This window comes from Suncus etruscus, chromosome 3, assembly GCF_024139225.1.
Source record: "Suncus etruscus isolate mSunEtr1 chromosome 3, mSunEtr1.pri.cur, whole genome shotgun sequence".
Taxonomy (NCBI): Eukaryota; Metazoa; Chordata; class Mammalia; order Eulipotyphla; family Soricidae; genus Suncus; species Suncus etruscus.
The window spans coordinates 139,702,143-139,729,147 of record NC_064850.1 but is presented as its reverse complement, the minus strand read 5'-3'; the positions used below and the strand labels follow the sequence as shown (position 1 = coordinate 139,729,147).

At 43.0% G+C, this 27,005-nt stretch overlaps 1 protein-coding gene across 1 annotated transcript in view; it reads right to left on the bottom strand.

Annotated features, from left to right (window-relative positions):
- The window catches only part of MFSD14B (major facilitator superfamily domain containing 14B), a 44,256-nt gene extending 42,145 nt beyond the window's left edge, over window positions 1-2,111 (bottom strand). The window contains exon 1 of the mRNA XM_049770077.1: window positions 1,967-2,111. Within this exon, the coding sequence (XP_049626034.1) occupies window positions 1,967-2,065 (99 nt within the window). The 5' untranslated portion in view covers window positions 2,066-2,111. The remainder of the gene's footprint in view (window positions 1-1,966) is intronic.
- Between the last annotated feature and the right edge of the window lie 24,894 nt (window positions 2,112-27,005).

Sequence of the window (27,005 nt, the reverse complement as noted above, 5' to 3'; positions counted from 1 at the left end):
GGTGATGGGAATCCCCCTTGATTTTATGTAAATATGTACCTAAAATAATATTGTCAACAATATGTAAGCCACGATGATCAAAATAAAAATTATATTAAAAAAAAAAAAAGAAACAGCACCTTAGACTTGAACAAGACAGCACCTCCATTTAAAAATAAAAAAGAGGAAGATTCAGAACTAGGTGACAGGGTTGTGACATTATTCTACCAACAGGACCCCAGGGTCTGCTAGAACAAGGACTGGAAAAGAGCTCTGCCTCTCCATTCTATTTACAGCTCTTTTGTATACAACCCTGTTCCAATGCTAGCCTGGGGGCTCTACCACCAAACTAAAAAATTGTTTTGCCTTCAAACTGAAAGTTCTTTAAAAGCAAAAAAAACTGCCCACCAAAAATCTGAAGCCACTTATTTAAATGCACAAAAATGTCACTTTAAGCGTTGGGAAAAATGACCCCTTGATGTATTTCTGGAGTTCAGATAGGTCCTCAAAATGACAAGAGATAAGAGGAAGAAAGGTGAGTGGGGGAGTTTGAATAGGAGGACAGTTACAGCGGGTAGGGCAGGCACACTATCCTTTAGCTCCGGGCCAGGCATGCAGGGTTAGATTAGATCCTAATATTCCCACATAGGGTCTCCCTTGAGACCGCCAGGAGTTGATCCCAGAGCACAAAGCCAGGAGTAATCCCGAATACGAGGAGGTCGGTGGTTCGAATCCCGGCATCCCATATGATTCCCGGAGCCTGCCAGGAGTGATTTCTGAGCGTAGAGCCAGGAGGAACCCCTGAGCGCTGCCGGGGGGGGGGGGGGGGGGGGGGGGGGGGGGGGGGGGGGGGGAGGGAGGGAGGGAGGGAGAGAGAGAGAGAGAGAGAGGGAGGGAGGGAGGGAGGGAGAGAGAGGGGGGGGAAAGAGAGATGAAAATAATACCCAAGTCCCATCCTAGAACACCGAAGCGCCGGTGACAGCTTGCTCGGCCGAGACTGGCAGGTTTTCTTTCCTACCAGCTGTCAAAAAAGATAAAACAAAACCCGTACAAAGTCACCCAAAATACGAAAATTACAAAAGCTCAGTCCGCAGCGGTGCGTGCGCTCTTCGCTCGCTCGTCCACCGGGAAGGAAAGGAAGGAAGGAAGGAAGGAGCCACCGCTACCGTCCTGGCGGACAGGACAACGAATGCAAGATCGAACCGGGGAAGCTCGGCCACCGCCCCAAGGTTTGGCGCCTTTTCGAACACAGACACAAACTCCCATTGAAATCATCGCAAGTTGTGGCGCGCGCACACACGCGCGCGCACACACACACAGACATACACACACACACCCATTGAAATCACACACACAGACATACACACACACACCCATTGAAATCACACACACACAGACACACATACAGCTTTGCATGAAGCTCACCGGGGTTTGACACCAGGTTCCATGAGCGCGCGTGGACACACACACACACACACACGTACACACACACACCCATAGAAATCATCGCAAGCTGTGGCACACACACACACACACACACAAAGCCTTGCATGAAGCTCACCGGGGTTTGATCCCCGGTTCCAAGAGCTCACACACACACACACACACACACACACACACACACACACACACACACACCCATAGCAATCATCGCAAGTTGGGGCCGGGGCGAGCCGCGGAGCCCAGATCGGGAAGGGAAGGGAAGGGAAGGGAGATCACACACACACACACACACACACACACACACACACACACACACACACACACACACACACCCATAGCAATCATCGCAAGTTGGGGCCGGGGCGAGCCGCGGAGCCCAGATCGGGAAGGGAAGGGAAGGGAAGGGAAGGGAGATCGTGCCACCGGGTGACCCGCAAAGGACCTTGGCAGGGAGCGAGCGGCCCGCAGCATCCCGCGCCCCTGCGCGCGCGCCAACACCTGCAGCGCACCCCCGGCCCACCCCGACCCCGACGCCGCCGCTCACCGAGGCGCCGCCGCCCGCGGCCTGGGCGCCCGCGCGCTTCTCCGGCATGGCGTCGCCCTCAGGATCCCGCGCCGACGCCGCCTTCTCCTCCCGCTCCATGCTCAGGCGGCGGCCGCCATAGCCAAGGCGGCCCGGGGCGCTCGGGGACGAGGGCGAGGGCGAGGGCGACGCCGCGGAGGAGGCGGCGGCGGCGGTGCCCGCACCCTCATGGGCTCCGCGGCCCACGGCGGCCCGCGCGTCGGGAGGCGACGCCAGCGGGGTCCCGGCGACAAGGAGAAGCGAGGCGCAGCCAAGACGCTCCCGGCCGCATCCGCCGTACTCCGAGCCGAGTGACTGACTAGTGCGGCGGTCGCGAGGCCCCGCCTCGAACCCGGCGACGGCGCCCGGCTCGGCTGCCTCCCGCCCGCCCTTCCGGTTCCTCCGGCGGCGGCGCGCCGGAAGTGCGTCATCACAGCGGGACCTGGTGTACCTCCGTTCCCCCCCCCCCCCCGGAGAGCTGTGTGAGTCTGGTCCTTCTCAGTATAGGGTAGTGCTTCTCAATTATTTTCTGTCATGCCCCCTCCCCAGGAAGAAGAAAACGTTTTTCGCGCCCCCCCGCGCGACTGTAAGTAGTATCTTTATTTTTTTTTTTTTTTTTTTTTTTTTTTTTTTTTTTTTTTTTGGTTTTTTGGGCCACACCCGTTTGACGCTCAGGGGTTACTCCTGGCTATGTGCTCAGAAATCGCCCCTGGCTTGGGGGGACCATATGGGACGCCGGGGGATCGAACCGCGGTTCGTTCCTTGGCTAGCGCTTGTAAGGCAGAAACCTTACCTCTAGCGCCACCTTCCCGGCCCATAGTATCTTTATTAAAAAAACTTTAGTAGGAAAAATTTAGGGGCCGGAGAGATAGCATGGAGGTAAGGCGTTTGCCTTGCATGCACAAGGTCGGTGGTTCGAATCCCGGCATCCCATAGGGTCCCCCGAGCCTGCCAGGAGTGATTTCTGAGCGTGGAGCCAGGAGGAACCCCTGGGCGCTGCCGGGTGTGACCCCAAAAACAACAATAACAAAATAGAACATAGGAGGCCAAATCGATAGCACAGCAGTAGGGTGTTTGCCTTACAAGCGGCTACCCAAGGAACAATGGTGGTTCCAATCCCAGCATCCCATATGGTTCCCTGAGCCTGCCAGGAGCGATTTCTGAGCATAGAGCCATGAGGAACCCCTGAACGCTGCCGGGTGTGATCCCCAAAAAACCATAAACAAACAATCCTGGTTCTTAAAGATATTATGAAAAAAAAATTCTGTATAAACAAACGCAGTCGCTATGTCTGCACATGGTCAGCTCCATAGACTCACTCTGTTCTCAAAAGAGATCTAAACCAAACTAAGAAAAAACATGGTTACTCTGACCATGCAGCTGAAAGCTGGCAATTGCTGGAGATAGGGCAGGCCAAGTCCCCACTCTGCCAACGCCACGCCCATCAGCACAAATTCCATTTTGCCTAGTTCTGCTTCAACACTCTTCTTTGCAGAAACCAATCTGACCAAAACTCAAGATATGCCAGGATTCAGACTGTTCTGGAGTGAGTGCAAGAACCCTCCCCATACCTTTCTATACTTCTGGAAGACCTACCAAAAACACGGCCTATAGGCTGGAGTGATGGCACAAGCGGTAAGGCATCTTCCTTGCCAGCGCTAGCCTAGGACTCGGACCATGGCTCGATCCTCCAGCATCCCATATGGTTCCCCCAAGCCAGGAGCGATTTCTGAGCACATAGTCAGGAGTGACCCCTGAGCATCACCAGGTGTAGCCCAAAAACCAAACAATAACAACAACTCAAAAAACACGCCCTAATGTAAAGCCTCAGTATCAGCACTAGTGTTTGGAATTCCTGGTTAGCACGACCACTGTAGGGTTCCAGAGTAGAAGGAGACCACACAACTGGAATAAAGTTTAACACTTTAATCCATCTGCCAACAAGATTCCCCAGCCTGGCCAGCCAGGGGTCATCCCCTGAAGGAGATGAGCCCTGTCCAAGCTCATGATGATTATATAGAGAGGTTCCAGCTCTGATGATCCTTAAAATGATTGGCTCTTGTCTAGGGATACCTTTCTACTGCTCGCTTGTCCTTTCCTGATAGGCTACCTGGCCAGGTAGACTGAGACAGGGTCTATGGAAATAGGCTTCTGAAGCCCCAGCATGTGGCTTACACCATGTGGTCCTTACAAAATGGTGTTTCTCCCTGCTCAGAACCTAAGAAGAAGCCTGCCATGTGGTTTTTACAAAATGGCGTCCCTCGTTCAGAATTCGGGTCCCAACATTCCCTCTTCTTATGGACCTGAGTCAAATCTTTGACTCTCCTTGAGGTTCCTCATTCTTGTTCCTGCTCATGGGCACAGGCTGGGACTTTAGCACAAGCATCTAAATCAGGGAGGTTTTCCAGCATGATATTGAACCACTGTTTATACCAGGTGGCAGAATCTTCCGTTGCCTCCTTCCCTTCTGCAAACTAGCCTTCACCTGCTGCAGTGTCTCATGGCTGACTTCTGACTTGTTAGCATAAACACATTATTCCCCCCAGAGCCTAGATCTAGTCCACACCTGCTCTGAAAAGCAACTTCAGCTGACTTCCTGACCAGCATCCACTTGATGGGAGAGTTTATCTTGTTCTCACCCACCCTCTCCTGCTGGTATGACACCTGGGATGAGAGAATTACTGATGATGTAAAAATAATTTGGGTGTGCAAAAACAGTGGCAGACATACAGGGGGTCAGTTCCTTGATACACACAAAGCCATGACCCAATTAGCCTTGATGGGAATTATTTCCCCCTGCCTCTGCAGTCTCATTGCAACAGTTTAGGTAAGGGGAGGAGACCTTGGTGACCACTCCAGGGGTGGGTAAGAGGCACATGCCCAAACTTTGTATTCCCTACAAGGTGGTCCTCCCCTCAGTCCAGAAGCAGCCAGTTTGTTGTCTGGACCACTACCCTCATTATTATGATCCTGAGTGCCTCTTCCCCTCTAGTTATTGGGCCAAGAAGAGGTATAGGATTATGGGGCATACACTGGCACCTTAAGACAGTTAAGCTGCTGACTCCCTCCTTATTTGCCTTAACTAATGCTCCCTACTAGAGTTAGTCTGGGTATGTTCTCTTAAAGGCCCTATTAATATTTGGGATAAGCAGCCCAAGTTGACAGAACTCCCAAAACTCTGCCTGAGATCTCCAGTCTTAGCCCCAGGGTCCAGTTCCCTCTGTGCTGCCAGATGGCTACTCTGATGCATGCTTATATACAGCAGAGAACTCCCTTTCCCCCAGAACCCGAACCCATGGGTTAGTTGGTATCTGCTTTTTTTGTTTGTTTGTTTTTGTTTTTGGGTCACACCCGGCAGCGCTCAGGTTTCTTCTGGCTTTATGCTCAGAAATCGCTCCTGGCAGGCTTGGGGGACCATATGGGATGCCAGGTTTCGAACCATCATCCTTCTGCATCGAAGGCAAATGCCTTACCGCTGTGCTATCTCTCTGGCCCAGTATCTGCTTTTCTGGAGCATATTTTGTAGGGTATACCCAGAGACCCCAAACAAATCACAACAATTGTGGTCTTATGACAACTTCAGTTTTGTTTAATACCGTCATCCCCATAGGAACACACCAGTTTAGATCCAATGTCACTTAATTTTCAAAAACAAATGAAGTAACAACGGTCAGCTAGCAATAAGAGCTTACTAAACCTTCAGACAATGACTTAATGACCTTTTGGGGGGGTCACTCGGGTTACTCCTGGCTATGCACCCAGAAATCACTCCTGGCTTGGGGGACCATATAGGACACCAGAGGATCTAACCGTGGTCCATCCTAGGTCAGCCTCGTGCAAGGCAAATGCCCTACTACTGCACCACCGCTCTGGCCCCTACCTTTTTGTAGATACAGTAATGTTCACAAATCTGCTTCTCACTGTACTTCTTTATTTTTCCTCTTCTCAGTTTTTTTAAATAATTTGACTCTTATTTGGAGACAAATGTATCATGATCAACTTATTCAACTATGTGATACATGCTCTTAAGTAAATTAAAAAAATCTACATGAAGGGCTGGAGAGACAGGACAGAGTGTAGGTTTTTGGTCTGGACCATCCCAATAAAATGCTATGTAGTTATTGAAATAATTAGTTGAAATAGCTTATATAGAGCTCTTAAAGTAGCTCTCAATGTACATTTATCTATTGAGCCATACCCATAGGTTTTCAGGGCTTATTCCTGGTTCTGTACTCAAGAATCACCCCTGATAGGTTCAGGGGACCATATAGGCTGCTGGAGGTCAAATTTGGGTCTGCTATTGCAATGAAAATACCCTCCCCGCTATACTATCACTCTGTTTCCTCAATGTACTTTTAATTTTTCCCTCTTTTCTTCCTTTTCACCCACTGGCTGTTGGGAGAGTTGAGTAATGTTTAAAAATATTACCCTAGGGGCCGGGAAGGTGGTGCTAGAGGTAAGGTGTCTGCCTTGCAAGCGCTAGCGTAGGACGGACGCGGTTCGATCCCCCGGCGTCCAAGCCGTCCAAGCCAGGGGCGATTTCTGAGCACATAGCCAGGAGTAACCCCTGAGCATCAAACGGGTGTGGCCCAAAAACCAAAACCAAAAAAAAAACCAAAAAAAAAAAATATTACCCTAGGACTGAAGTGATATAACAGCAGGTAAGGCCCTTGCTTTGCACGTAGATGAGCCATGTTTTACCCCTAGCACTGCATGTAGTTTCCAAGTCTCACCAGGAGTGATTTCTGAGCATAGTATCATAAGTTAGTCCTAAGTAGAGATGGGTTTGACTTCGAGAAAAAATTGCACACAATTTGCAGAAATTTGCTATTGTGTGTTTTTGTTTTTTTTTTTTTTCTGGGTGGAGGGGAGCTCCCAGGGCACTCAGATGTTAATTCCAGCTCTGCTAGGTGCAAGTCAAATGCCTTCCCCACTGTGCTATCACTCTGGTACCTTTGCAGAAGTGTTTTTATTTGGTTACTTTCGTAAAGTACTTTTTTTTACGTCTTTATTGAAATAGTATAGCAGTTAACTCTTTGTTGTAATATATGAGAAAGGAAAGATGACATTTGCTTACATGCTTACATTTCAGTAAAACACGAACTTTTGCTTTTTTTTTTTTATAATTTTGTATTGTGACCAAAGTGAATTACAAATCTTTCACAGTAATATTTAAAGTACATGGTGACAATAAATCAGGGACATTCCCACTACCAGTGTTGTCCTCACTCCACACCTGTTCCCAGAATGCATCCCATATCTCCCCTCTTTGTCCCCTAGACTGCTAGTATAACTGGGCCCCTCTCTGTATGGCTTGTTGTAGATTGAGTATTGATTCTGTAGTCTTTGACTTTAGGTTTAGTGTTTAAGTCTGATCATTTTTTATTTCCACTCAATGAAGAACTTTTGTTTCTAAAGTAGACTTGGTTTAGGGACATAGTTCAAGTGGTAGAACACTAAGTTTTATTTGTGCTACTGCATGTTTTTTCAGCATATGGTCTAATATTGTCTGTTATTTTTAGATTCTCTTAACAAGTATTAATGAAATATTTATGTAGCACAAAATTCATCCACTTAAAGTACATACTTTCAGAGATTTTTAGTACATTGATACATCTTAGTACATTCAATACACGAATAGAGCATTCATGACCACAGGCAATTTTAGAATAATTTTATCATTTGCAAATATTCCCTATCCTTTAGCTTCCACATTTTTATTCTTTTATCTTCTTGTCTATTAGGAAAAATCAATTGCTGGTTTACTTTAATTTTTATTCTGGATTTACAAAAGCAAACTAATATATTGACTCTGTCACTGACTTCTTTCACTTGTTTGAACATACTCTGTTCTTTTTAGTTTGTTTTGTTTTGGTTATGGGCCACACACAGCAGTGCGCAGGGACCAGTGTTGGCAGGACTCAAAGGTCCATATGGGCTGCTAGGTATCAAATCTGAGCTGGCCACACATAAAGCAAGTGCTCTACCCACTGTACTATCACTATAGCCCCAGAACATGACCCAACATGTCATTAGCACACAGATTTAATAAACCCTGATTTATACAAAGGAATGTAATGAGTGCATCATTTTGGAAAAAATGATACATTATTGCAAAAAAGTTTTATTCACAAAGGAATGAATTTCACAATGGAATGTTTTCAATAGCAATGAAGATTAATGAACTACATACAACAATTATCAACAAAATCAATTACTTACAAGATATTGAACATAAAACAATATAGACAAATTACTCCTTTTGCATTACTCACTGATAGAAAAAAATTGAGGCAGGATATAGCTTAGTGCTAGAAATATATGTATAAGCTTATAAACTTATAAGCTTACATATATAAGCTCTTCCTGGGTTTGATCCCTGGCAAAAATTTTTAATAAAATTTAATTTGTGTTCAAAATCAGGGTAATCATCATATGGAGATATTTGCAGGACTGATATTCTCTTTCATGATCCAAATGTAGAATACTCATATATGTGTACCTGATGAAAAATTATCAGGTCTATAGATTTGTAATTTTTGTACTTTTATTTTGGGTGCTAAGGATCAAACCCAAGGCCTCTTGCATATGAGAAATGGGCTAGTTTGCTGAGTCATCCTCTGTCTACTTTTCTGAATGACTGTATTATTTCAATAAATTATTTTCCAAACCAAAAGGGAATTCACATTCTATGACATTCTACTTGAGTATAATGATTTTATCACTGATGATCTAGGGTATCATTTCTGATTTCTGGGACCATAAAATAGATTAATTTAGGGGCCAGAGTGATAGCACAGCAGTAGGGCGTTTGCCTTGCACACAGCTGACCCAGGACAGAGTTGGGTTCAATCCCCATTGTCCCATATGGTCCCTCAAGCCAGGAGCGATTTTTGAGTTCATAGCCAGGAGTAACCTGAGCATCACTGGGTGTGGCCCAGAACACCAAAAAAAAGAGAGAGATGAATTTAATGGGAAGATTAAAATGATAATTGTTAAAATTCTACAATTATATACATAATTATTATTTATATACACTTATAAATAAAAACACAACATCTGGTTACCTAAATATTTAAAACAAACGTTAAAACTAATAAGAGCCATTGACGGTTATAGGGGATTTCAGAGTTGATAGACAGGAAGCCAAAAATAAAAGGAACTGAAAATCACTATAGAATAAATGTATCTAACAGAACTTTTCACTCAAGAACAAAAGAATATACTTTTTCAAGTATATGGAATATTTTCCAGATTACATAAATTAGATAACAAAATTAATTCTTATATATTTAAGAATATAAAAATTATTCCAGTTATCTTTATTGGTAACAATGAAGTGAGACATGAAGTAATTTCTGTTATAAGACAATAGAAAAATGACATGTTATGGAACTAAACAATACACTTGAAAAATTTTTGGCTCAAAGAGGAAATAAGAGGGTCTGGTGCAATGACACAGTGGTAGGGCATTTGCCTTGCACGAGGCTGACCTAGGATGGACCAAGGTTTGATCCCTCTGCATTTAATATGGTCCCCCAAGCCAGGAGCGACTTCTGAGCCCAGAGGCAGGCGAAATCTCTGAACATCACCGGGTGTGACCCAAAAACCAAAAACCAAAAAAAAAAAAAAAAAAAAAGGAAACAAAGAGGGAATTTTAAAAACAATCCCAAAACAAAAATGCAAACACAACGTGCCAAAGTAGAAACAAAAAAGCACTGAGTTATGTTATGGTGGTAAATTCAGAAAAAGTACAGCATAGTGATAATATTTAGTACTATATCACATGGGTTGTTTGTTTGTTTGTTTATGGTTTTGGGGGGATCACACCTGGCAGTGCTCAGGGGTTATTCCTGGCTCTATGCTCAGAAATCACTCCTAGCAGGCTCGGGACCATATGGGATGCCAGAATTTGAACCACCATCCTTCTTCATGAAAGGCAAACGCCCTACCTCCATGCCATCTCTCCGGCCCCTATATTACATGTTTTAAAATTGCTGAGTATATATTAAACACTCTTGTCTTATAATGCAAACTAAAATGCCTAAAAGGAAAAAATGGGAGAGAGAGGGAAATAGGGAGAGATAGATAGGTAGATAAGAGAGAGGGAAGGAGAGAGAGAAATGTCACAGAGACAGGCAGGGGAGAAGGCAGGGAGGAGGGCCGGAGGGAAAATGGGGACATTGGTGATTGGGCAGGAGGGAAAATGGTGACATTGTGGAGGGTGTTGTACATTGTATGATAGAAATTCAATCACGAACAATTTTGTTACTATGAAAAAGCACAACTATATTATGATTAACCTTGTAACCAGTGTTTAAATGAATTTTATTTTTTGTTGTGGGCCATACCCGCAGTGCTCAGGGGTTACTCCTGGCTCTTTCCTCAGAAATCAATCCTGGCAGGCACAGGGGACCATATGGGATACCAGGATTCAAACCACAGTCCGTCCTGGGTCAGCTACGTGCAAAGCAAACACCCTACCACTGTGCTATCTCTCCAGCCCCTAAATAAAATGATTTTTAAAGATCTAAAAGATCCCCAAACTCTAGTCCTAAGAACATGTTTTTTTTTTGTTTGTTTGTTTGTTTGGTTGGTTGGTTGGTTGGTTGGTTTTGGGCCACACCTGGCAGTGCTCAGAAGATACTCTTGACTCTGTGCACAGGAATCACTTTGCAGAGCTGAGGGGACCTTATCGAATGGCATGGATCGAACCTGGGTTGCTGTGTGAAATACTGCTTTACTATCTATTGTACTATTGCTCTGGCCTCCTAAGAACATATCTTTAGGGGCTGGAGAGATAGCACAGCAGTTGGTCGTTTGCCTTGCACGCGGCTGACCCAGAATGGATGGTGATTCAATTCCCAGCATCCCAAATGGTCCCCCAGCCTGCCAAAAAAGAATGCAGGCTAGCCATAGGCCAGTCAAGTATTCTACCTGATACTATCATTCCAGTCTCGAGCTTCTCTTTTTCTATGGGGCCCATCCTTCTCAAGGTGGGGCATTGGATTTCTCAGTTTTTCTGTCTCCAAAGAGCTCAGGATTTTTATGTCAAAGTGATGTGCTCTTCCTGTCTTTGTCTACTTCAAAGTTAGAAAATCTCTTAAGAGGCCTGAGTGATAGCACAGTGGGTAGAATGTCTTGCATGCAGCAGATCTAGGTTCTATTCCAGGAAGGAAGGAAGGAAGGAAGGAAGGAAGGAAGGGAGGGAGGGAGGGAGGGAGGGAGGGAGGGAGGGAGGGAGGGAGGGGAGGAAGAGAAGGAAGGAGATAGAAGAAGGAAGGAAAGAAGAAAGGAAAGAAGGAAGGAAGTGGAAAGAAGGAAGGAAGGAAGCCATTGCAAGAAATTAAAAACAAAGAATTATGAAGTTAGGCAGAGTGGAAAGGCATTTTCCTTGAATACTGCTGACCCAGGTTGGATCCACAGCATCCCATATGACTCCCCCAAGCATGCCAGGAGGGATTTCTGAGCACAGAGCCAGCAGTAACCCTGAGCACTGCAAGATGTGTCAAAAAAAAAAAAAAGAATTGTGAAAGTAATGATTTGTGTATAAAATTATTTGATTTGACATAGTTCTTTGTGAGTAAATCCACATGCCATAATCCCATGGGAAGGGGGATCTGGAGCAGGGTTCCCACAAAAAATAATCCAAACCAGACTGAGGGTGAAATACACGTGGTTGAATAGCAGTCTGTCTCATCAAGCCAAGAGAGTGAGCTGCCTGCCAGAACTGCAGGTTTTATTAAGTACAGAGACCATGCCAGGCAAAGGAGTAAGGACAGAAAGCCCATCCTGAGCCAGTCCTGCCTATGTTTGCTTGAGACAGGTAAAATATGATAAGTAGAAAAATCTCTGTTTGGGGTAAAACCAAGTTGTAAACAAATAAAAGAATCAAAAAAAAAAAAAAAGCAGGATCATCTTTGTTTTGGGTGAGTTGTAAACCAACAGTTAGTTGTAAGTTATAAACCAACAGTTCTTTATACATATTTTAGGAGTTTAATATATAGCAATTTAATATTTGCATATATTAATCATTGCATATTTACCCATATTGTCCCTCGAGCTCTCTAGGAGTGATCCCTGAGCACAGACCCAAGAGTAAGTCCTAATGAATGCTAGATATGGCCTAAATCCCCAAAACAAACAAAAAACAAACATATAATAAAGAGAAAAAAATCAATTTGCCTAGATTTATGTACCCCAGCATTATTAACCTGTAAAATGACAACAACAACAACAAAATACACATAAAAAAATCACTGACCCCTGAGTGCTGCCAGGTGTGACTCAAAAACCAAAAAAAAAAAAATCACTGGAGGGGTCAGGGGTCGGAAAGATAGCATGAAGGTAATGCGTTTGCCTTGCATACAGAAGGTCATTGGTTCGAATCCCAGCATCCCATATGGTCCCCCAAGTCTGCCAGGAGTGATTTCTGAGCATGGAGCCAGGAGTAACCCCTGAGCACTGCCGGGTGTGACCCCCCAAAAAAATCACTGGAAAAGTTAATTATACAGTGAAAGTAATAGATCAATCACTTATCAAGCGAGAGCAAAGATTACAAAGAACAAAACCAACCAGAACTTAGAACAAGGACTAGAGATGATGATGATGATGATGATGATGATGATGATAATAATAATAATAATAAGTTGGGTTCATTTCCTAACACCATTGTAGTACCTGAACCCAATCAGGAGTCATCTATGAATATAAGGCCAAGGATAAGCCCCAAGCATAGCTAAAACACAAAACTCTCACACACAAAATCAAAGTTCTTTTTTTTTTTTTTTTTGTGGGTTTTTGGGTCACACCCGGCAGTGCTCAGGGGTTATTCCTGGCTCCATGCTCAGAAATTGCTCCTGGCAGGCACAGGGGACCATATGGGATGCTGGGATTCGAACTGATGACCTTCTGCATGAAAGGCAAACGCCTTACCTCCATGCTATCTCTCCAGCCCCCAAAATCAAAGTTCTAATAATGTTTTAAGAGATACAAAAAAGGGGCCAGAGAGATAGCATGGAGGTAGAGCGTTTCCCTTCTATGCAGCAGGACAGTGGTTCGAATCCCAGCATCCCATATGGTCTCTCGAGCCTGCCAAGAGTGATTTCTGAGCATAGAGCCAGGAATAATCTGAGTGCTACTGGGTGAGATCCAAAAAAACAAAACTAAAGAAAAAGAGATACAAAAAAGTATCAAAATAAAAATAGACATTAAATATTGAATATATTAAATTATTTTATATATTAAATAGACATTAAATATTAAATTATTTTATATATTAAATATAAAATGGGGAGCTGAGGTCATGGTAGAGTGTATATAATACTTACTTGCCTTACACATGGCTAACTCAGGTTCAATTCCTGATACCTCCATATGATCTGAGCCAGGACTGATCTGAGCATACAGCAAGGAATCAGCCCTGAGCACAACTGTGTATGGCCCAAAACCCAAATGACCAATAAAACAGAAAATTATTACTTTAACTTATTTATATATGGAGAATAAGAAAATCTAATAGAAACAGAACAATTTTGATAGGGTGGTGGAGAAAATAGATGATGATCGTTAAAATGTAGTTACAAAGTAAGTTCTGGCAATGAAGTTTACAACATGGTGACTATAGTTAATAATACTAGGGGCCGGGAAGGTGGCGCTAGAGGTAAGGTGTCTGCCTTACAAGCGCTAGCCAAGGAACGGACCGCGGTTCGATCCCCAGGCGTCCCATATGGTCCCCCCAAGCCAGGGGCGATTTCTGAGCACATAGCCAGGAGTAACCCCTGAGTGTCAAACGGGTGTGGCCCAAAAACCAAAAAAAAAAAAAATACTATATTATATATTTGAAAGTTTGAGAGAGTAGATATTGTGTTCTCAACATAGAAAAATATTGTAGGGGCCAGAGCAATAAAACAGCAGGTAAGGTGTTTTCTTTACATGTGACCTCGGCCTTGAACCTGATTCAATTCTCAGCATCTTATATGGTCTCCTGAGTCTGGGTGTTGGGAGTACTCTTTGGAGTAAGTCAATGCCAAAGCAGTGGTAGGTCTTCACTGGTAGAGGCTTGGATCCTCGGAATGTTAAAGACAATTGTGGTTGTTTCCATAGTTCAGGTGTGTGTGGGCGACACCCATTCTTCTGAGGCGTGAGCCAAATCATTATGCCAATGTTCAGGGTAAAAGGCCTAATTACATTACCAAATTTGTGTTCCCATCTCTATTAGATAAGAACTTGTTTGCATATGTATTATTTTCCCATTTTAATGTGCTTATGCAAAAGAGAAGCAATGCCACAAGATATTGTTGGTGCATCTGGGGGCCAATGAATAAAGTCCAACATTTCCTGTAACTTGGTATAAACGTGAAATCTATACAGAGTTACTCTTCTACCAGTATTGCTTATAAAACAGGTCTCACAGGGGGAAAATCAAACAATCAAATAACTAATCTAGTGGGCAAAATTGTCACTATATGAGGATATTTGAAAAGAGTTATAGATGTTAAGGGAATATATCTGAGATATACAAAAGAGATACATGTGACCCTTTTATGTTTTAAAAAGAAAAAAAAGAAAGAAAACAAGGGTATTTGAAGACAACAGGTGATAGTTGAATTTGAGACATGTTTTGCAGCATTATGGAACCCTATATTGTCCTTGACCTAGGGGTTATGCTGAAGCTGATTCCGGTATCATGCAACAGTCCATAGTTTGATGGGGGCACGAGGGGCTACCAAGCATGGGTCAACAGGCGTGTTGGTTGCAGTTGTTTGTATAGGCATGAGCTGGGGACCGAGAGGGTGTCATTCAATGAGGAGCTGGATGGTGGTGTTGGGGCAGAAGGTCAGTCTTGGTGTCTACCCAGTTAGGAACTGAGGATAAGGAGGGTTGAAAAGGGGAAGATGGGGCCGGGCGGTGGCGCTAAAGGTAAGGTGCCTGCCTTGCCTGCGCTAACCTTGGACGGACTGCGGTTCGATCCCCCGGTGTCCCATATGGTCCCCCAAGCCAGGAGCAACTTCTGAGCACATAGCCAGGAGTAACCCCTGAGCGTCACTGGGTGTGGCCCAAAAACCAAAAAAAAAAAGGGGTGAGGGGAGAGGCAATACATAAAAGACTAGACAATAAAGGTCAATTTGAGTGTTTTATCAGAATCTTGGGCATCCTGATTCTATTCCTAGGAACAGTCTAGGATCAGGAACGTTTTTTGGATAATGCTTAAAAAGTATATTTGTTGTGCAGGTGCAATTGCGCCCGCGCGGTTTTGAAAAATAGTATTACTAGCAAACAAAACAGGGGGTCCAATCTACATAGGGGAGGGGTTTCCCTCCTCCGCCTGCCCCCCAGGGCCCAAGTTGCCAAGGCCGGTATGAAGACCCACCTGGCGTGGGGGGTCCCAGTCTCCTGGACCAAGAGATCTGTGGCCCGCTGTCCGACCAGCGACCCTAACGTACCAGAAAAAAAGAGGGACGGCTTTCCTGGCATGTGCGCTCTGCTGGGTCCAACTGCGAGCTCCCTCTCCAGTTTGAAAATTGAAAGGGAAGGGTTTCCCTCCTCTGCCTGCCCCCCAGGGCCCGAGTTGCCAAGGCCGGCCATGAAGACCCACCTGGCGTGGGGGGTCCCAGGAGATCTGTGTCTGTTCACATTTTTTGAGTAATTTATTCATTCATCATTTGCTTTAAGCTGCTGCTTCTTGGTTTGTTTGTTTGTTTGTTTGTTTTATGGGTCACACCCGGCAGTGCTTAGGGGTTACTCCTGGTTCCACACTCAGAAATTACCCCTGGCAGGCTCGGGGGACCATATGGGATGCCAGAATTCGAACCAAAGACCTTCTGCATGAAAGGCAAACGCCTTACCTCCATGCTATCTCTCCAACCCCAACTTTAAGCTTCTTTTTCAATCTCTTCTGCTGTATCGAGTTGTTCTGCTTCTCATTATCCGGCTCACTGACCCTGTTTGCAGCTGCCGTTACTCCAGTGGGGAAGCTTTTCATTGAGGTTTTCAATTCATCTGCCAGTTTTTCAGGCCTATTATTTCAGTTTTGAGTTCTATCATTGTGGGCCTGTTCAGCTGGATCTATGCTTGCTTTGAGTTCTTTGAGCACCCTCCATATTAATACTCTAAACTCTTTATCTGAGAGGCTAACTAGGTGGTTGGTACTTTTCAGGTCATCTTCATTCTCTATGCATGGTGTTGTCCTGCATTGTTTCCCCATTGCAACAGTTGTATAGTGGTTTTTACTATGTGCTGTGCTGGTCCACAGCAGTGTTCCCCTGGCTTCATCTTATTGGGTGGGGCCCTTACCAAGTTTGGGCCCTGGAGATTGTGTTCGATGGCATCTTCTTGGCTGTCTTGTGCAGAAAAGCAGCGTAAGTGGATTTTTTAACTTAATGGAAATACAATTAAAAGCCTCATTTCTGAGAGTTATAAATAAGGAAACAAAAAGTAAAAGAAATTACTGTGGAAATATTTCACCTCTACTGAAATTGGAAACAGAAAGGAAGGCCTGTAGAGGGAGCTAGCACACACCATCAATAGCCATTATTTAATGGCCCAGTGGAAAGGAGAGTAACATTACTCTATCTTTAACTTTGTTAACTTTGTTAATATGCCTCACCAGACTCTGCTCAGGGGCTTTTCCTGGCTTTGACAGTAACCCAGGGATCATATGCAATGTCAGAGATAGAACCTAGGTCTGTTGCTTACAAGACAAGCACCTTACCTCTGATACTTTTTATTTTATATTATTTTAGGGGCCACACCCATCAGTGCTCAGAGCTGTCTGCTTTCAGGCATCATTTCTGGTGGGCTTAGGGTGGACATACATACTGGGGATCAAACCTGAATAGGTTGTGGGCAAGGCCAATGTCTTACCTGCTGTGCTATCAATGCAGCCCCAGATACTATCTACTATTAAAGGGAAATTTTGTGGTGCTCAGCAACAACCACATGTATGTAAAGTGCTATATCACTGTCGATGAGAAGACATCATCATCATCATGTGGACTCCTCTTTTCCTGTGAACTTTTATTTGAACAGATCCTCCCAATTCCTCTGTACCTTTTCCTCTATAAAAATTAAGTCCCCCACCCTCTATTTTCTGAGTTTGCTTATGCTAGTTTATAACCTACATTTTTCTGAATTGCAATTCTTCTGGCTATGCCTAAATAAAAGCCACTTTGCTGATAAATTAGCTGATATATTTAAAGTTTATTTTATAAACTATATTTATTTTTTTAATTTTTTATTTAAACAACTTTATTACATACATGATTATGTTTGGGTTTCAGTTATGTAAAGAACACCACCCATCACCAGTGCAACATTCCCATCACCAATGTCCCAAGTCTCCCTCCTCCACACCCAACCCCCGCCTGTACTCTAGACAGGCTTTCTATTTTTCTTGTACATTCTCATTATTAGGATATTTCAAAACGTACTTATTTCTCTAACTAAACTCATCCCTGTTTGTGGTGAGCTTCATGAGGTGAGCTGTAACTTCCAGCTCTTTTCTCTTTTGTATCTGAAAGTTATTATTGCAAGAATGTCTTTCATTTTTCTTAAAACCCATAGATGAGTGAGACCATTCTGCGTCTTTCTCTCTCTCTCTCTCTGACTTATTTCACTCAGCATAATAGATTCCATGTACATCCATGTATAGGAAAATTTCATGACTTCATCTCTACTGACGGCTGCATAATATTCCATTGTGTATATGTAGCACAGTTTCTTTAGCCATTCATCTGTTGAAGGGTATCTTGGCTGTTTCCAGAGTCTTGCTATGGTAAATAATTCTATCCTCAGATGCTGTTAACCCGTGGGAAAGCTCAACCATGTTTTTCTTCAATTCATCTACTGAGTTTTTCAGACCTGTTATTTGACCTGAAATTTCAGTTTGGAGTTTTCTGATTTCTATCTTCATATTCTCTTGATTCTTATTAGTGTTCTCTTCTATACTTTCTTTGAGTTCTTTGAACATCTTCCATATTGCGACTCTAAACTCCTTATCTGAGAGACTGACTAGTTGGTTGGTCATGTTCAAGTCATCAGAGTTGCCATCGTCATTTTCTATGTCTGGCGCTGGCCTGCATTGTTTCCCCATTGTCACACTTGTATTGTGGGGTTTTCTACGTGTTGTGGTTGTATTCATTGGCTAAATTGTGCACGCGGAGTGGTCTGTGCTTCTCTGGCTCCACCCTTTCTGGGCTTGTAAACTCACCTCCAGGGAAGGCTCCAGGGAATGCGAGCCATCTGCAGATGGGCCACACACAGGATGAAATCAGGCCGAAAATGGAGCACAGCACAGAAGACAGGCAGATAGGGGTGCTGGCATCTGAGTTCCAGCAGAGTTCCTCAATTTTGTCTCTCACTCTGAAGCAGGCAGGATCACCAGCAGAAAGGCTGATGAAATCCAGTCTCAGGCAGCTGGAAACCACATGGCCCAAGATGGCTTCTGTGCCCTTCTGACTCCTGGCAGAAACTAGCAGGAATCAGTGTGTGTACGTCCTGACCCACCTCTGAAGCAGGCAGGATCACCAGCAGGACTGCTCTATAAACTATATTTAAAATTATATATTTATGTAAAGTTTATTGTACTTAGGAATGCATGAGTGAGACACACTAGTATTCCATTAATGTAAGCCTTAGTTCTGAAACAAGCAGGTAGGTAGATAAGGGCATCCCCCCTACCAAGGCAAATAATTCTTGGGATGAAATAAAAGTTCTTGGGACATAATAAAACTAAGAAATGTAATTTGAGAAATGTAATTTATAACAAAAAGTTACTCTAGTGCCTAGCCCCAAGACTACCAGGATACCCCTTGCAGATACTGTAATTAACACCTGATAAGAGAAGCTCCAGCAGGAACAAAAACCAGGAAGAAAAGTCAAAGAAGATTAACTGAGGGGCTGGAAAGATAGTATATTGTATAAGGTGCTTTCCTTGTAAGCTACACCCCCTTCCCCCGCCCCACATCTCATATTGTCCCCTAGCATCACCAAGAGTGATTTCTGAGTACAGAGCCAGGAGTAACCTCTGATCATAGCCACAACAAAATGCAGAAAACAAAACACAAAAAGATCAACTGATCCCAACCCTTCCCCTTGGCAACCACCCTAGCAACAAACTTTTTTTTTGGTGTTTGGGTCACACCTGGCAGCGCACAGGGGTAACTCCTGGCTCTATGCTCAGAAATCACTCCTGGCAGGCTCAGGAGACCATATGGGATGCCGGGATTCGAACCACCGTCCTTCTGCATGAAAGTCAAATGCCTTACCTCCATGCTATCTCTCCGGCCCCAAACTCTTTTTTTTTTTTTTGAGTTAGTTTTTTGATTGATTAATTGATTGGTTTTTGGGCCACACCCAGCGGCGCTCAGTGGCTACTTCTGGCTCTGCACTCAGAAATCGCCCCTGGCAGGGTGGGGGACCATATAAGATGCTGGGAATCGAACTGGGTCCCTCCTGGCTTGGCCGCATGCAAGGCAAACGCCCTACCACAGTCCTATCTCTCCAGCCCCAGTAATGAACTCTAGGTAGAAAGTCCCATGTGGGGAAGGTTGGAAGAAAACCTTCATAAACCAACTTGGAACAAAGTTATACAAAAAAATTCTGGTGGTTTGGAGTTACTAGATGGGATTAGTGCCAGTTCAGACTTGTCAGAAAAGATTAGTGAGCTTGAAAACCATAATGGAAGTTATGCAAAAAAAAGAAAGAGTAGACAAATACTGAGAGTGTATAGTGGGAAACTTCAACAGTAAACCAGATAATTTCAGTTCCCAAAAAAGTATTGTGAGGGGAATATATGTTTGAAGAGAGATTTTTTTAATTACATATTTGACAGCCCATAAGTCCAGAACACATTAATCCCTCAACACAACAGACATGTAGAAAACTATACCAAGGCAAATCTTAATCAAATTGCTTAAATATAGTGCTAGATGGGAAAATCTTAAAAAGCAAAAGTGGGCCCGGAGAGATAGCACAGTGGCGTTTGCCTTGCTAGCAGCCGATCCAGGACCAAAGGTGGTTGGTTCGAATCCCAGTGTCCCATATGGTCCCCTGTGCCTGCCAGGAGCTATTTCTGAGCAGACAGCCAGGAGTAACCCCTGAGTGTGACCCAAAAACCAAAAACCAAAAAAAAAAAAAAAAAAAAAAAAAAAGCAGCAAAAGTCAATAAAATACATAATTCATGGAAAATAGACACATTACATTTCGAAGAACAAAGAAGAATAAAAGGGGCCGGGCGGTGGCGCTGGAGGTAAGGTGCCTGCGCTAGCCTAGGACGGACCACGGTTCGATCCCCCGGCGTCCCATATGGTCCCCCAAGAAGCCAGGAGCAACTTCTGAGCGCATAGCCAGGAGTAACCCCTGAGCATCACAGGGTGTGGCCCAAAAACCAAAAAAAAAAAAAAAACAAAAAACCAAAAAAAAAACCCAAAAAAAAAAAAACAAAGAAGAATAAAAGTTTATTTTTCACTGGAGAAAAAGCAAGCTACAAGAGAGAAGAGCAATACCTTTGGAGTGTTGAAAGAACTAAAAAGGTCAATGTAGAATTCTGTTGTTAGTCATTTTGTTTTCATTGCTCCATCTTTTAACAAACCCTTTACTCTGATTGCAGAAATTGAGATTACCAAGTAGTGGGGTGAGATAGGGGGTTGGGAGAAGGAGAAGGCAGAATAGAAGTGACACTGAAACCATGATGCAAAGTATTGGGTGCTTTGATGGTGGTGAAGGTGTGATAACTTTTCCAATAGAATCATAAATGTTTACACCATTGTAATCGTGTTACCTAAAATACAATAAATAAAAAACATAACCAATAAAAATCAATTGTCCCATATTTATCCATACGAAGCACTTTCAGATTTTATCCAATTTAGTTTTTAGAAATTACCTTAAACTACATTTATTACTTTAGAACATTACAAATTGCTTCACATTTATAGGAGCCTGGTTGCTAGTTATGTAGTTATTCTACATTGTGTTATGTGTACACATGTATGAATGTGTCTGACTTGCCAGTATTCTTTTATTTGGCTTTTCTTCACAGCTTTAATGAACCATCTCAATTCCTTGTATTCTGTTCAGTACTTAAAAGACAAATGTTATCTGTCTTAAAAAAAACTTGTAGGTTGTTATGTTTACTTTGATGACTTAGAGTCATTGAGTGGGCAAACATTTCATAAGGAAGATTGGAATTTTGAGTGATCCAGTCAAGTTTTATTTTGAAACGTGCCAGAACAATGTAAAAACTATTTAGAAATTTATGCTCTTACCCTTGCTCTCCTTTTTCCTGTTTTAATTACTGGGTGTTTGAGTTGCTGTCAACTGATATGAATCTCTAGGTCAAATATAGAAAGTATTGCTGATGTGGGTCAACTTCTTTATTACTCCTTCCAACCCTCTCATAATTTATCATAAAATACTTTCTTCAACTCCTACATCTTTTCACCCCTATATACAAACAGCAAACATGCCCTATTTATTTTATATATCAAATAATTTTGCACCGGGTGATCCCTACTGTCAGAGTCTTTGTTCATTTTCTCCTCATCTCTCAGTAACTTATATTTTTGTTTTGGGTTCAAATAAAGTTAGTCTTTATAAATTAAATTTATGTTATTTTGCCACTTTATTGTTAAACATTCTCAAGACTGCCTCTTTTTACTTAGGATAAGGTACTAATCCATTACCACAATAAACAGGCTTAAGACCATGCTTTTTTTTTTTTTTTTTTGTTTTTTTTTGTTTTTTTTTTGGTTTTTGGGTCACACCCGGTAACGCTCAGGGGTTACTCCTGGCTATGTGCTCAGAAGTTGCTCCTGGCTTGGGGGACCATATGGGACACCGGGGAATCGAACCGCGGTCCGTCCAAGGCTAGCGCAGGCAAGGCAGGCACCTTACCTTTAGCGCCACCACCCGGCCCCAGACCATGCTTTTTCTTTTTTTTTTTTTTTTTTTTTTTTTAAATTTTTTTTTTCTTTTTGGGCCACACCCTGTGACGCTCAGGGGTTACTCCTGGCTATGCGCTCAGAAGTTGCTCCTGGCTTCTTGGGGGACCATATGGGACGCCGGGGGATCGAACCGCGGTCCGTCCTAGGCTAGCGCAGGCAAGGCAGGCACCTTACCTCCAGCGCCACCGCCCGGCCCCATGACCATGCTTTTTCAAGCATCCTACTTGTTGTGCTATCTCTTCAGCTCCTATTGTGGCATTTTATACTATGTCCTTTGCAACATTTGAATTTAATCTTTTACTTGCTGTGCCAGTAATAAGCGAGTACTGTAGTCAGTAATAGGGTATTGATCAGTCTTTTCATTCCATTTTTTTAGGTTGCATATGACAAGTGCTCAAAGACTATTTTGACACTTTTCTCAGGAAAAGTGACTCTAGGCAGTGCTCAGGGAATCATGTGAAGTGCAGGGGTTTGAATCAGTGTCATAGCTGCCATAGGATTGTGCAAGGTAAGTGCCTTTTCTCCTGCTCTATTTTTTCCAACTATTGGTTTGCTTGTCTTTTTTGTGAATTCCTCTCACAGCATGATATGCTTGCCGAGGTGGAGCCCTAACACTCTTCTTAGAATTGGCAGCTACTGAACCTGAAGGTGGCCTTATGAGCATGAATCTTTCCAGAATCCTATGTGTTTTTCAGTACAAAAACTAAATGTCCCATAGTCTTTAATATCCATATGATAAAGTCAAACACACTGATAGAATTCTAGTCTTTATCAGGTCTCTAAATATGTGTCTGCTCCACTGGTCTTTCTTGTAGGTTGCTTAAGATCTCTAGTATTCTTGCTTCTTGCTTTCAACTCTTTTGTTGTTGTTATTGGACCACAGCCCATGATGATCAAGGGTTACTCCTGATTCTGTACTCAGAAATTACTCTGGTCCCCACCCTGAAAGACACCTTGCTGCTTTCATCACCCAGGTCCACCATTTCCCAGATGGCCTGCCTCATTACTGACCTACAATTCCCTGTGGGCACACCAATCTGACCACACTTTAAGATGTCTGTTAGGCTCACTTCACTGGGGTTTTTTGGGGAGCAAATGTGGGCATCCTCTTTAGTATCTTCCTTCTTCCAGGAAAGCCTGGCATCTGTAACCATGCCCACAAATGCAGTTACCATGGTTGAACCAGGCCTTTTTCCAGGATGCCCTATAATTGAGTATATGTCCCTAAGAGTCATAGTATCAGTAATAGTGCTTTGAATTTCTGGACAACTTTATTTGTTTGATGCTGCCATTCCTAAAGGAGATTTCCAATTTATCAGACTGGACATATAACAAGAGCTTACTAAAACTTCTACTATTATATTAATGACTTGATTGGTGATACAATAATTTTCATAAATGAGCTTGCTACTGTAATTTTTTCTTTCTTTTTTATCTTACATTTTACTTTTATTTCCATTTTGTAACTTTGCTTTCATTTATCTGAAACAAATTTATTAAGATCAACTATATCAACTATGTGATGCATTTTATTTAAGTAAATAAAATAAAAAAATTTAAAAAAGAAATTACTCCTCGAAATACTCATGTGCAAGGTAAGTGTCTTACTTGCTGTACTAGCTTCTCAATCTCCTCTGTTCTCTTATTTTGTTTATATTCCACAATGAATAAGATATTTCATATTTATCCTCCTTCCTTTTAATACATTTCACTTAGCATAATGCTCTCCAGTTTCATCTATGTTGCAGCGAACAGCAAGATTTCATTTTCCCTCATAGCTGCATAGGATCCCATTGTGTGCATATATAATAGATTCTTTATTAATCATTCATAGGACATTTGAATTATTTTCACATTCTGGGTATTGTGCTGCAGTGATCTTAGGTGTGTTTTTGTCTTTTCCAATTAATGTTTTGTGTTTTGGAGGTTAAATGCAAAGAAGTGGAATCTCTGGGTCACATGGAAACTTGATTCTTACTTTTTTGGAGAGCTCTCCAAACACCAGTGAATGAGGATTTCTTTTTCACTACATCAGTATACACACACTATATCACCCCTTGTTGCTTTCAAGTATTTTTGGTATTCCATTTTCATACTAGTACAAGATTATATTTCATTGTTTTGATAACAATTGACAATGAACACCTTTTCATATGTCTGCTGGTCAAGAATATTTTTATGTGGGACTTGGAGCACTATTGATGTGACTCAAAGACCAAAAAAAAAAAAAAGAAGAAAATAATACTATTTTTTGAGGGGTACACCCAGTGACGCTCAGGGGTTACTCCTGGCTATGTGCTCAGAAATCGCTTTTTGGTTTGGGGAGCATATAGGATGCCTGGGGATCCAATCGCAGTTCGTCCTAAATTAGCACGTGCAAGGCAAATGTCCTATCACTTGTGCCACTGCTCCGGCCCCATAAATAATTTTAATATTATATGGAAAAGTGAAGTTAAAAATTAAAAGTCCAGGGCCAGAGAGATAGCTCAGCAGTAAGGAGTTTGCTTCCAAGTGATCCACCCAGGACCTACGTTGGTTCAAATCCTGGCATCCTATATGGTCCCCCATACCTGCCTGGCACGATTTTTGAGCACAGAGCCAGGAGTAACCCCTGAGCAATGCCGGGTGTGGCCCAACAAAACAAAACAAAACAAAACAAAAACAAATAAACAAACAAGCAAACAAAAAACTCTCTAAAAGTTCAGGGTCAGAGAGATAATACAGTGTGTAGGTGCTTCTTGTCTTAACATACAGCTGACTTGAATTCACTCCTTGGAATCCCATATAGTCTTCTGAGAACCATCAGGATCAATTCATGAGTATAGAGCCAAGAGGTATCCTTGAACATTGTTGAATGTGGCCCACAAAACAAAACAAATACCCCCCAAAAAACCACCTAAAATGTACAAAAATTTAAAAGTTCATTTGGAGGAAACTGGGGTTTTGAATGGCAGTGATTTTTCACTTGCTTTATTTTTGTATTCTCATTGGTTGAGCCATTACTGGGTAAGGAATATTTTCTTATTTTGATTGAATGAGCAAAAATATATCACTTCAGGTCAGAGATACAAGATATTATCATCTGATTGATGATATAATTGATGATAATAATTGATGATACGGTGTGCCAAGTGTGTTTGCCATATTTGGTGGAGCTCAGGTTTTTTTTTTTCCTGGTATTTTTGGGCCACACTTGGTGACGCTCAGGGGTTATTCCTGGCTATGCGCTCAGAAGTCGCTCCTGGCTTGGGGGACCACATGGAACGCCAGGGGATCGAACTGCGGTCTGTCCTAGGCTAGCGCTGGCAAGGCAGACACCTTACCTCTAGTGCCACCACACTGGCCCCAGTGCTCATGTTTTATTTCTAGTTTTTGTGCTCAGGGATAACTCTTGGTGGGATTTGGTGGATCATATTGGTTATGAGGGATAAAACTCAGGTTGGCTGTTCTCAAAGCAAGCACCCTATGTATTTACTTTCTTCCTTTCCCAATTTATTAAAATATGTGTTTCTTTTTTCTTTTGGTTTTTGGGCCATACCTGGTGCTGCTCCCCTGAGCAGCAGAAATCGTCCCTGACTTGGGGACCATAAACCACGCTCAGCCGTGTGCAAGTCCTACAGCTGCGCCATCACTTCGGCCCCTATACTCAGGGCTTACTCAGGGCTCTGCACTTAGAAATTATCCTGGTAGGCTCGGGGACCATATTAGATGCCAGGGATAGGACCCGGGTCAGCTACATGCATGACAAATGCCCTACCCATTATGTTATCACTCTGGCCCATCTCCCAGTTTTATTTACTTATTTACTTATTTACTTATTTTGGGGGCAATTCCTGTGAAGTGCTCAGGGGTTACTCCTAGCTCTTCACTCAGAAATAATTACTGGGAGGTTCAGGGGACCATATGGGATGCCAGGGATAGAACCCAGGTCGGGCGGTGAGGTGGCACTAGAGGTAAGATGTCTGCGTTGCAAGCACTAGCCAAGGAAGGACCGCGGTTTGATCCCCCGGCGTCCCATATGGTCCCCCCAAGCCAGGGGCAATTTCTGAGCACTTAGCCAGGAGTAACCCCTGAGCATCAAACGGGTGTGGCCCCCACCAAAAAAAAAGAACCCAGGTCGGCCATGTACAAGGCAAATGCCCTATAGCTGTGCTATAGCTCTGCCTTTCCCAATTTATATTAAATAAAGTTTGTATTCATCAGTTTTCAAAGCAAAATCACTTAATCTACTCTATTAGCCACTTAAAATATTCAAAATATTATTAGCGATAGCCTCCATACTTTATATTAGTGTCCCAGAACTTTATAACTTGAAGTGTTTATCTTTTTGTTTTGTTTTGTTTTGTTTTTGGGTCACACCCTGCAGCACTCAAGGGTTCCTCCTGGCTCTAAGTTCAGAAATTGCTCCTGGCAGGCTCCGGGGACCTTATGGGATGCCGGGATTTGAAACACTGTCCTTCTGTCTCTAAGGCAAACGCCTTACTGCTGTGCTATCTTTCCGGCCCCAAAGTTTTTCTCTTTTAACCAACTAACTCTTCATATGTCTTGAACCCCTACCACTGGCACTCAGAATAGTACTCCATAGAGTTCTTTAAATATCTGGACTCTTGGGCCAGGCTCCCCCTTTCAGGAAGATCTTGGACCATGTAATTTTGCCCTTAGTACCAGTTCACCAAGTGATTTTTAATTACAAGACCCATTGAAACAGAAAATAAAAGTTTTCCTTTATTCCAAATTTTTTATGTTCCTGTCTCCCCCCTTCATATTCCCTTCCACCAATTTTCTCAAAGCCTGGTTTCTTTGATTTCCTCTAAATATGTTTGAGAAATTGAGTCTCAGCACTCACAGATGTTAGATGTTGAAATCCCAATCCCATATAAAGACCCAAGTGACTTAGGAAGCACAGTAACTTGCAAATATAAACAATGTCAAAGTGTCCCCTTAACAGGCTTTGTTACTCTCAGTTCTGGTTAAACTGAGAGAACTGGGACCAGGTAAACCTGCTGAATCAGATGGTCTGAGTTGTAGTTTACATTGCTCAACACTCAGAAATAAGGCCGTGCCTCCTTCCTGAG